Raw genomic sequence first — 12,333 nt, forward strand, 5'->3', positions numbered from 1 at the left:
TATTTACTTGGAGGTGCAGATAAGTGTACTCAGGGGGCAGCAGCTCGCAGACTCATTGAGTCTGTGCTGAACAGTACATTTAAAAATGTCACATATCCACAAATATTACTTCAATTTAAGGCCGAGTGAATAATTTATGAGCGTAAATCACTATGCTGTCCTATTTTGGCATTTTTGACTTTATCTAGGTTAAAAATAGACATCCTACAATGCTTTGCAGTAGTATCTATTTATATATCACTGTAAAATTAGTTCTGCTGGGAATCAACAGAATGGAAGGCTCAGAACACTACTGTACATAAAGAAGTAAAGTTTTCTGGGGAGAGAAAAACCTCTACTTAACTGATTACATATGATTAATAGGCAATTTTCATTCAGTTCAAGTTGTATGTACATGATTTCAAGAACGAGATTTTTGCCATGTTAACATAAATCAATTAGTTTTCACCAAAATATATAGTGATGATATGCTATGCTGTGTGTGCTTAATGTGCCTGCTGAATATCTAAATGATTTTCCATGTTAATAAGATCCTAAAAGCCTGTCAGTCCCCAGCCAGATACAGCCTGGGTATGTGTAGTTTTTCAGTTTTCGGTTCCATTCTGTAGCTACTAAAGGTGGCCACTCCCATTGTATTCTGCAGTAAAGTCAGCATTAAGCATTTATGCATCAACAGAAAACAGCCTCGACAGGAGAATAACCACACAGATAGCCTCAAAAATGTTGCTAAAAGATTGCAATCTGCTCTAAAAATATGTAATTATAATAATAATACCTTTAATTTATAATGCACTTTACATACAAAATCTCAAAGTACCAAAAATAAACCTGGACAATACAGATTGTGTGTTTCCAAAATATTCCATATGACTGTAGCAAAAATAACATTCTCTGATCTATCACCCCCAAGCTTAAGGTCTGACAGGACTGAGTTCATAGAACAACAAAAAAAAAACCAAAACAAAGTTAGGTCAAGATTGTGTTCAGGTTCAGGGAAAGGGTAAAGGTAAAGACCACCACATTGACAGATTGTCATAATTGTAAATGCGTGCCTTGTTACAAAATACTTCATATTACAAATGTTTACAAATCAATATTTTTTCACCGGTGTCCGGAGATGCAATGCTAACTTAAGACACACTGAAAAACATCTGACACTAACTGTCAAAAGTGTTCTATCGATTTCCATTATGCAAAACTGTCGGTCCAGAGACCTCCTGGGTGTTGGTTAATATGAAAGCATTAATATGGAAGACAGATCTTGGTGGTATAAATTATGCTAGGGGGTATTATTATTGATTGGACACATATGGACACAGTGTGAAAGAACCATAATAGAATTTGTTCAGACTCTGTTTGGGGAAATCACCAAAACCAATTTCAAATGGCAATTTATAGATGCAAATTCCACAGAAACTAGATAACAGCGGCACAGAAGCAATTACCTGAAAAACTACTGTGAGTTTCTTATGGAAGGTCAAGAGACAGAACAAGAATTGGTGACGGATTAAACCCTGAGAGGAACCTCAAAGACCTTCAAGGATTCTGAAGACACACTGAGCCCCTGTAGACTTCTTTAATTAATTAAAGGACAACAGTACTTTAATTAACTGACACCTTGTCTGCACCTCGGCTCAGGACCAAACTGAGGGGGTTCCCAGGGAGTGAAGGCTTCTGTATCTGAGTTTCAGATGCTCTACATACTCTAGATGTGTCCACTTCCTTATTAAATCATGCAGTGTGCTTGTCAGTTTTCCTACAAAATGGGTCTCAATTTCACTCTCAGTAGAGGGACCCTGGGCTTCAAATGCTTATATAATCAGATTGCAACCTAGACTTTCTCCGTTAGTCTGCTACCAGTTCTCAAATTAAAACTGGGCTATCCATGATCAGAACTTTGTTTAGAGATCACATCCAGTTATTCCTCTCCTCTCACCTCTCTCTCCCACTATCTGCCACTCATTTTAACCACCATTTTCTCCTCTGTCATCTCTTTCCTTCTCTCTGTTTCCATCCCAGATCCACCATATTCTCTCTTGGTGGATTCATTCTTCCCTCTGTCACCTCTCTGCTACCCTTTTTACCTCCTCTTTCCCTTTTCTGGCTCTATCATCCTCCCTCTCTCTTCTCTCCCATCTTCTTTTTCTTTCTGTTGTTCTGTTCTTCCTCCCTTTTTCTGTCTCTCTCTCTGCTCCCTCTGTCTTCATTCCCCAGGGGGTATTATCTCAGTCGGAGGCAAATCTGCCCAATTATAAACCTCATCTCCTCTCTCTCTCTCTTTGCACACACAAACATACACACACACACTTACACTGCTGCATCCACACATGCACACACACATCTCTCTGTTTTACACATAAGCACAAATACATTCACACAAGCACAAAAAACCCACCTCCCTATTTTGCTCTTCTTCACTGTCTATTTCTTCGCCTCCCAACACACACACACACACACACACACACACACACTCACACACGCAGACAAACAGACACACACACCAGCCTTCCCCTCCTCTCTCTGTCACACCTTAAAAAGCCAATTATACACGCTTCCTCCCTTTGCCTCTTCTCTCGTTCTCTCCCTCTCCCTTCCTTCTTGCCATCGCCACACTGATCTGGAGCGAACCACAATGAAAACAAGGGAGGAAGAGGAGAAGAGAAGACTGAAGAGGAGCCCAAAATAGAGGACAGGGAAGAGGGTAAAATTGGGAACAGTGACAAGGAAGGAAAGGAAATGAGGGTGCGAGATGGGGGCCGAGCAGACTGGAAAAGTGGATGATAGGAGGTGAAAAGGAGGGATACGAGGAGAAAAACAAAATAAAGAGAGACAGAGTGGGAAAGGATGGAAAAGAGAGGAGTGGAGATAGCGTTAATTGTCAGGCCAGTATTAGTGCTGGGTTGACAGTTTCTTGTTGAGAAGAGAGCTGATTGGATGATAATGATGCTGACTACTGAAGTGTCGCACTGCTGACCCAATGGAAACAGAGGGAGAGGAGGGGTTGATAGTAGATAGCAGTGTACAGAGGAAAGGATGGATAGAAAGAGACACAAAATGATGAGTAGAAAGGAGGGAGAGAAAGAGCAAAATGAACCCACAGTCTGTAAATAGAAACTCGAGAAAGCAAGTATTATTGTGTTGTGTTTTCATTGCCGCTGAGAGTAGCATTTACACTGCTGAACTGCGGGAGCCAACACATTTGCATATGCACACATCTGACACACACAGACACAGCAGCAAGCATTGTTAATTTAGTGCCTTCATTCTGTAATGTTACATTTGTGCTGCATCTATACATGCTTTGGCTTTGTGCCTCACTGTTCCTTCCTTCTAATTAAAGTCCTAATCCCAGACTAACTCTACTGTACTGTAATGGGTCTAAATTAACTCCTGAAAATGTTCTCCTTCTAAAAGGCCACACAACATCTGACTCCTCCCTGTGGATCCACTGGAATCACTTGCAATTGGCAGGAAATTCTAATATCACTAAGTTTCACTATGGCTGAAGGACGAAAAGCAAATACCTCAGTCACATTCAGACACAGACACAGAGGCAGGGTTTCTGACCTGAATAAGCATTACGTTGCAGCAGGGAGGGCTAGAAACGATGTCAACAGCTAACAGAACAATAACTAATGCAAGCAGAGGAGACACCTGATACCAACAACAATGTGCAGAGGTGCCGGAGGGTCGATGACAGATGGGCCTCGAGGACTCACTAACCTCACTTACTAATAATAGTACCAGTGAAAAGAACAGCAAAGAAAGATAGAGATGCATGGAAGAATGCTTTAAATCAGAGGAAAGTTGCTTCTTCCCTCTTTCCATTGATAAAGTATGCAGATATACTGTACCTTGCTGATATAGTGGGTGCTGATCAACGACTGAGTCTCCGCTAAGATTACACAGCAAGACGACTGCATTCTGGACCATCCCACTGGTGACATTACTATTGTTGTCCTGGAAAAAAAGACAGGACAACTTGGTTACAGATGACCTTAACCTTTTTGCATTTTACATGTAGCCCAAAGTTGAAGGTTTTCTATGAAGCATTTTTTAAGAGACAAAACCAAACATCACACTAGTGGTGACTTGAGACAGAAAATGCAAACAGAGGAGAGGTAGTAAACTTCCAAACACTATGATGGCTCATGCTGAATGAAGCCACATTTATGTTCAACTTTTATCACAACACAAATAATAGCACTCTGTGTGTGCGTCCTTGTGGGGCATCAGAGTTACGGACTTGTTTTGAAAACACAAATGCACAATTACTGATGACAATTAAATTGGCTTTAAATTTGATTTGAGAACATGAACTCTTTTAACATACTGAAGGTATTAAAACTTATGTAATTGCACACAAACCCCAAACTGGAAACTTCAGATATATATGTTTTTCTATTTGAATTGTTCATGTTTTCCTTCTGTTTGCCGAACCTTTTTCTGCCTAAATTTGTCTACTTTTGAGTTTGGCACAATTAAAACCAATTCATGGTTTCCACAATCCCGTGCCCAGACCAATGCATGCTTTGAAAGCAGACGCGGTTCTATTCATATTATACATACTATAGTGTATGCATCAGTCTATACACAGACTCATAGCCCCACGTTTTGAAAGCAGAAAAACATGTGCTCTCTGGTGAATATTCCTGGAAGGCTGGCTGTGGCTTTGTGCCTTTTATAGGATATAGGCAGGTAGTTATGGACTAGTCTTCAGCAAATGTCGATGTGATTATTCCAGGGGTGTGCTGGGCACAGTGGACTGACATAGCACAGGATTTCTGGAGAATTTCCACTGTGTTTGGACACTGTCAATGAAAAACATGTACTAATAACAGCACCTTCAGATCAACTCTTGAAATTAAGAATCATAAAGCTGTGAATAATGGAGAATATCTTTTTGTAGACTCTCCACAAAACTAGAATTTGTTTTGAGTACCATATGTTTTTCTGGCACATGCGCGGTTGAAGCACTTGCAGAGTGTACAATCTGTACAGGCCCTAATGAACTTAAGTGGATCCATCCCATGTACCCTTGTGAACCCAAGTGAACCTTAGTGGACACTCGAATGCAGAAAGCATGAATTGGCCTTTAAGCCTCGTCTTTGCACACATGGACAGTTGCAGACATAACATAGTCTGCAGTGTGGTTGGAGTCCAGTGGGAGGATCATGCATGGATAGTAGGATGCTATCTATGTATTCTATGCATACACACCACTGCAGAGCACTAATGCCCTTGTAGCATAATTGCTGCGTGGGCATGTAGAGGGGTCAGTGTGGGCTCTTCTGGACTTGGAAATTCACTTCACACGGACCCTAATGGATGTAGAATGTATAACACAGCCTAATAGTTGAAGACCTTCAGCTCAGTGTGACACTGCTCTTAGATGTTGTCAGCAGAGATGCATTAGGAAAGATGAACACAGTGTGACAGAATCAGGTGCCGACCATGTTACTGCAGCCCAGACAGCAACATCCAAGTCTGTTGCAGAAGTTCCCAGAAATGTGTGGCACTTTAAGGTTGCTTAGCTTTCACTCTTCTGTCCAGTTCAGCCCAAACCAGCTCCATGGGGTTTACGTCTGGAAACTGTGCTGCCACTCCATGTTTTCAAGCTTACATCTTATTTTTTTTTTTTCTGGCGTAGCTTGAACTTATGTTTTGGGTTATTATCTTGCTGTAGGATGAACCTCTGACCAACTAGGAACATACCAGAGGGTACTGAATGATGCTGCAGAATGCTGTTGTAGCCGTTTAGGTTCAGGGTTCCTCTCACTCTGTACAAGTCATTGACCCTGGATCCAACAAAACAGCCCCAGATCATCACACTTCCTCCTCCATGTTTGACAGTTGATGTCACACACTGAGGAACCATCCTTTCTCCTCCTTGACGGTGTACAAAAATCCTGCGTGATGACCCAAAGATTTCAAATTTTGATTCCTTAGTCCATGATACCTTCTTCCAGTCTTCAGTAGTCCATTGGTGGTGTTTCATGGACAAGGCAAGCCTCTTTTTCTTATTGTGACGTCTTAGCAATGGCTTTCTTGCTGAAACTTGACCTGTCAAACCTGCAACTGCAAGTCTTCTCTTCACAGTTGAAACTGAGACTTGCTTACTACAAGCACTATTAAGCTGTGCTTGAAGCTGTTGTCCTGTGAGGTGCCTATCACCAAGCTGTTGTCGCAATTTCTCTGTAGGAAAAACCTACATTTTTAAGGGTTATGATGATCTGTCTCTTTTCTATTGTTAATTGACTCTTCCTGGCCATTTTTATAGCGACACGCTACTTTCTGCAGTGCAATACTGGTCAAATAATGCTCTCGAGGGTATGGTGCCACAGGGTGTTCCAGCACTACCATTATGCAGACAGACGGGGTTGGAAGTAATCAAGAAAAGTTGGGACACCTGTAGGATTTGGTAGCACCAATTTTCAAGGCTTGATCAACCTCCATTACTGCAGAACAGCTTTAAGTTGTTGTCCATTTCTTGTTCCTTGAAAAAGGTAACCCTGTCTTTTTATTTTTAACCTGTACTTTTTTAAAAACCATTTTGTTCACCACATACCTTTGTGCCATTTCAAGCTATTCATTGGACATGAACTACTTTCATTTCAATAAAAAAACTGGAAAAATTGGGGTGTTCTAAAACTTTTGATCAGTAGAGTATGTGCACAGCATGGATCTTTTGTCATAGAAAATGTATATTTTGTCCTGAGAAATCACTGGTGAGCAGTTCAGTAGGTCTTGCAGGCTTATGGCATTTCTAGTTACTATTAGATATCAGTGAATCTACTATCACTGCCTTTTCACTGTTTTATTGACTGAATTTTCAATGTTTTTACTGACACATTTTACTGACAGATACACAAGAATACAGCAAACTGATTTGATAGAATAGTATGTTCTATCTAAGAAGAAAATATTTTATGCCTGTTGTAAAAAACTGTGACCAGTGGACAATTTTAGCTAAAACATAATTTAAGCAAAAGATTAAATGATTTCTAAGCATATAGTTGCAGCAATGGATTGATTTGTAAAAAGAAACAAACAATAGCGTTCTCCTTACTCTTTCTCCCATCTCCTTCTTTGCTGCTCCTCCCAGCACTCCTATTCATTCTTTCTCCTCCGTACAAACCTTTTCTCCTTCCTCCTACAGTAATTCTCTTCTCCTTCCCTCTCCTGCCCCCATTTCACTATTTGATCCTCTCTGAGATATATCAGCTCTGCCTGCAGGGTCTGTGCACATCAGTCTGATCTGGGTATGGGCTGATAAGCCTGGCTGGTACTCATCATGTGCAGTTGCCTGAGGCTGAAGACAATGACATCAGTTCACGCCTAGGACAGCCTGCCTGTCAGCAACAACAAATGACAAAGCTAATCTCTTTTGATCTTTATGGACTAATAACCCATAAAAAGACTGTAGTGTACATCACAGAAAGCATAAACCTGGCAATGTGCAGTAGCAAACCAAAGTTTAACTGGCACCCTGCACTTTAACTCATGGAAAATTCAACTTGTTTAAGTAGTGCATCTATAGTATGTATTGTATCGGTGTTTGACTGCAACAGTCCACTCTGAACAGCCTTCTGCCTCCTCAAGCGCAGCAACCAACCAGTTAAGAACCCTGGTCCAGCCAGCATCCTGAGGTCCTTTCATGTCTGAAGCAGAACTACTTCATCATCTAGACAAATACAATTAGGTGAGTTTCTCCATGACAAGTGTGATCACCAGCGACAGGTGTAATCGATCCACATCAGAGAGTTTCAGGCAACATAAATCAATCCATATGTGAGCAACATAGACAGCGTTAATGGATCCAGACATGACCGGTTCAGACAGGAGTAAACAATCAGGAGACGAGTTAATCAAGCCATTGGATAACAGTGTTTAACATTCTGCATCAGCTAGTCGGGGCTGGACAGGCAGCCAAGCAGAACGCTGATTATTAAGTGTGTGTGTGTGTGTGTGTGTGTGTGTGTGTGTGTGTGTGTGTGTGTGTGTGTGTGTGTGTGCGTGTGTGTGTGTGTGAAGTCAAAATTGTTTGCTGCAGTACAAGTGTTCTGATTTGCTGAAAACAGTCTGTACGGTGCTGGTGAGTGCGTTAGATTGTGTGTATGCGAAAAGGGTCAGGTAAAATAAATTGTTTACTGGAAACGCTGTTATGCCTCACTGATAACTGACAAGTGCTGTGTGTCTGTGTGTTAGCTCTTAATAGTGGAGTCCATATTCCCACTCTATTAACCCTTCCTCCTCTCTATTGCTGACCTGCCAGTCAATTACACCAGCCTTCTAATAGGTCAAAACCACTCAGGCTAATTTACATAAATACATCTAAGGGTTAGATGGAGCAAATGAAAGAGGAAAGAGAGGGAAGTAGACAGTATAACTGAGCTGTAGCAAAACGGGGCAGAACTGCCATAAAATAATGCAAATTCTGAATTGTGGCTTTGATTAGCTGATTGTAAGTCTATTTAATATTTGACTGACCAACTGATTTAGGGATTGGCTCAATGAAAACTAATTGACTTTGGTTTCTTACCATAATGAGCTGAAATACTATTGGTAGGATCCCACTATGTTTGATCAACCTGAAAAGGAGAGAAAATACACAATGAGACAGCGGCAGGAAAATGAGGGTGAGGAATTAATTTAATGTATTCACACATTCTTCACACATGCAGACACACCGGGCTGTTTCATCTTCATTAACGCTGGAGTTCTGCTACAACAACTCCTGTCTGGTGCCAGTGGAATTGGAGAGAGAAAAAAAAGAGTAAAAGAGGAGAAGCAATGAGAAGAGATGAAGTGAGAGGAGGTGAGGGAGGAGAGGGAAGGACATGGAGAGAGGTGATGAGCGCTAAAGAGAAGATGAGGTAAGAGAAGATTACATTTTGCAAAGAGGAGATTAGAGAAGAGGGGAGAAGATTTGGGCAGAGAAGACAGAGGGGTGGAGGAACAAATGAATGAAAGGAGGAAGTAAAGAGGGAAAAGAAATAAGTAATGTGGTTAAATCCACATTGAAAAACTAGACGGCAAGCTGAGAGTAGAAGAGAAAGGGAGGGAAAGGAAGGGGTGACTATATTAGCAATGACATTCTGTGTACTTACTAAGTTTCTTTCATTCAGTTACTGTGTGGTTGGAGTGTCTACATGTATGAACACACATCTTGTTTATGTACTTGTGTGCATTAGAAAGTACCAAAGCGTCTAGGCTGTAATTGGAACAAAGCTAGTTTAAATCAGACAGATGCTAATATGCTAAAGGTAACAAAGGCTGTCCATTAATTTAAAAATCTGTCTTCACTCTAACTATGATTTATAGTTTGTTGAGCAGGCATCAGCAGCAAACACTGTGTTTCTCCTCATCACAAAGGTAGAAGATTGAACAGCACTTTAGTTCATGTGATGCTCCTGGAACCATCTTACCATGATGGTGTATCAACAGGGAGATATTTTCATTTAATAAAAGTCAGATGCACAGGTAGAAATACATCTGATCAGCAAAAAACAGCAAATGGTCATCTTAAGTCACCCTTAGAAATGTTTTTAAATTCCTCTTTTTTACTGTATAGATTGTATATATTAAATTCTGTGCTCTTATAGACATAACTAGTGTTGATCGCTTGTTTCAGCTGATTACCTGTGCTGCAGTCCTGTAACCTTCTGTAACCTTCATATGTGCAATACCATTCATGTGTGTTGAGAACATATTCTCCACAAAATTGCACTAAATTCTCACCATCAGCTTTTGCGAAATAAACTGGGACTGTTTGGAACAAGCAGGTGTTTTGGTCCGCACTTAGTGCTGGACCTGATGCTTAATATTTTTCTTTTATTATCAACTTCTTGGTTTTAGTATGTTGAATAAGGTATGTAGTAGTATGTAGAACACATAATAGTTAAATTGCTGGACAAAATTTATGCATATTTTGGTAAATCTGTTTTCAGAGTGCAAAACATATCTCAAGCTTATTAATTCACATCTTCATCATCTCTGTTGTGCAGTGGTTGGTGGAGTTGGCCAGATGCCACCATCAGCACCACCGAAGTAAAACTTTCACAGAAACTACAGCTAAGTTTCTTTTTAGTTGAGTAGTAAGTCATTCTTCATCTTCTATACTGAGAACAGTCACTGTCTATGGTTGCAGGTTGTTTGTAGAAACAAAGCTGTGGACAGCAATTACATCTTTGTAGTAACTGACAATTTTTGCCATGATGAAGTAGTTTATATCTAGCAGTATACCTCATGTTAAGACTTTTATAAATGTGCTAGTGTGTGTGTGAGTGTGTGTGTGTGTGTGTGTGTGTGTGTGTGTGTGTGTGTGTGTGTGTGTGTGTGTGTGTGTGTGTGTGTGTGCGCGTGCACGTGTGCATGTGCGTGTGTGTGTCTGTGATTGTGTTTGTAGATGTGATGGATGGCCTCCTATTAGGGAGGTGACAGGCTGAGAGGATGAGAGGACAGGCCAGGCCGGTACAACATGATAAACTGGACCACCTTTAAACTACCAGCCATATATTAGTAGACACAGTGCACAACACCAGACACTGAACAAACCACAGCACAACAGACGACATCTAATAGAACAAACCTTCATTGCATCAGTCACACATCAAATATACATGCAAACAACAGAATTAGCTTCATTACAGAGACCACAGTAACTATCACAATATGGACAACCACTAAATTAGATTAATGGCTGCTCTTCTCTCATCATACATTCTGTTGCAGCTGTCAGCTACAGCGTTTAATAAAGCTAATAAAATGTAAAAAATAATCTAGACGATTTTGAAAATGCCATGTCGACCTTGTTATTGATCATTGAAAAGATAATAAATTCTAAGATGAAGGTGTTATGTTTTATTTTAACAGGAAAGAATGAGTCAACTTCTATCTAAAGCATTCCATACAGTAACAAAATGACATCATTATTTAATTTTAAAATAATTTAATAATATTTTTCATGCAATTTTTTTTTTACACTTGAGAGCAGTAAAATAACCTGTTACTTGCAATTACAGCTTTTTAATGTGTTAAAATGATCACTTTGGGGTTAATGAATCTGTTTTTCTTTGCATTAGAGAGATGTAGGTCTATGTCAAGGTCATAATGAAAGAAAACAAAAGGAAAGTGCATAGATTCTTATACAATCACAACAAAAAATCCAGTTAAATGAAGAGATGCTGCCTCATACTTGGCTGATAAGTGTGAAAAGGCTACACCACATCCACACACATTTGGAATACAGACGTATAAGGACACTGAACATACATGGGCAAACACACATATAACCACACAGTATTAGGTTTACTGGCTAAAGGTCATAGTAAATGTAGTTGTTTGAAGGTGTGTCTGGACTGTGATAATGCAGAGAGAGACAGCAGGCTGCCTTCCCAACGTTAATGTCCCCAATTTACCATCTAATTACCGCTCGGCTGGCTTCATAGCCACACTTATCTAACCAAGACCCAGGCAATTTAATTTCTGATTGTATAACCGCAGTGATGGAGGGAAAGTTGTGGAGAGAGGGCACAGAAAGAGAGAAATGTGGACTAATGTTAATAAATTAGAGATGGTGAGAGAAAAAGAGCGAGGGAGACAGAAAGAAAAAACTGTAAAATGTTGTTAATAATGTCAGAGGAAAGGAGTGAAAGAAAAACAGATGTAGAGAGAAGAGTGCTGACACCAATTTGAAAAGTTCACGTCACTCTACTTGTGTCAAGGAAAGAGGGGGATGAGGAAAGATGGAGGAAGAGGAGGATGAAGACGAGAGGGAGTAATATTACTGATAAGAGAAGTAGGGGCATATTCAGCTATGAGGACGAACTTTAAACCCTGGAAGCGGGAGGGAAGAAATGGATGGAGATGGAGGGAGAGTGGGATACTAGTGATAAGAGGTTTATTGAGTTATTATTGCTGAAGTAGATAAAATAAGTGGATAGAAGCAGGGTAAGAAATGAGGGAAGGACAAAACAGAAGGTTAATCGTGGTTGTTGTAAATTAATACTTAGTATTTAAAGATGAAAGATTAAACATGGAACTATAGATGAGATATTGAATACCTGACTATATACATTTCAGTGTCTATGATCATGTAGTAATACACAAATATTGATCATTACTGCATTTTTACAGCTAAGTAACCAAGGTTGGAAAATAAGGCTCTGATTCCATCATTTAGTGGATGAAATCTGCGACATCGCACCCAGTTTTTTCCTCCTTTTGACTCACTTTCTTTCCTGAGTGATGCACATCTATTCATTGTCCCTCATCCATTAACACTTCTTCCCTTCTATCCCTCACCCTCCAACCTTGGCAAGATTTTCTTTG

At 40.1% G+C, this 12,333-nt stretch overlaps 1 protein-coding gene across 3 annotated transcripts in view; it reads right to left on the reverse strand.

Annotated features, from left to right (window-relative positions):
* Positions 1-12,333, reverse strand: part of ulk4 (unc-51 like kinase 4) — a 115,049-nt gene that overhangs the window by 48,304 nt on the left and 54,412 nt on the right. For all 3 annotated transcript variants that reach the window (XM_055013626.1, XM_055013625.1, XM_055013624.1), the window contains 2 exons: positions 8,543-8,591; positions 3,855-3,960 (listed from right to left, as the gene is read on the reverse strand). In XM_055013626.1, the coding sequence (XP_054869601.1) occupies positions 3,855-3,960; positions 8,543-8,591 (155 nt within the window). The remainder of the gene's footprint in view (positions 1-3,854; positions 3,961-8,542; positions 8,592-12,333) is intronic.

Source organism: Amphiprion ocellaris, chromosome 9, assembly GCF_022539595.1.
Source record: "Amphiprion ocellaris isolate individual 3 ecotype Okinawa chromosome 9, ASM2253959v1, whole genome shotgun sequence".
In the NCBI taxonomy this organism is placed as follows: domain Eukaryota; kingdom Metazoa; phylum Chordata; class Actinopteri; family Pomacentridae; genus Amphiprion; species Amphiprion ocellaris.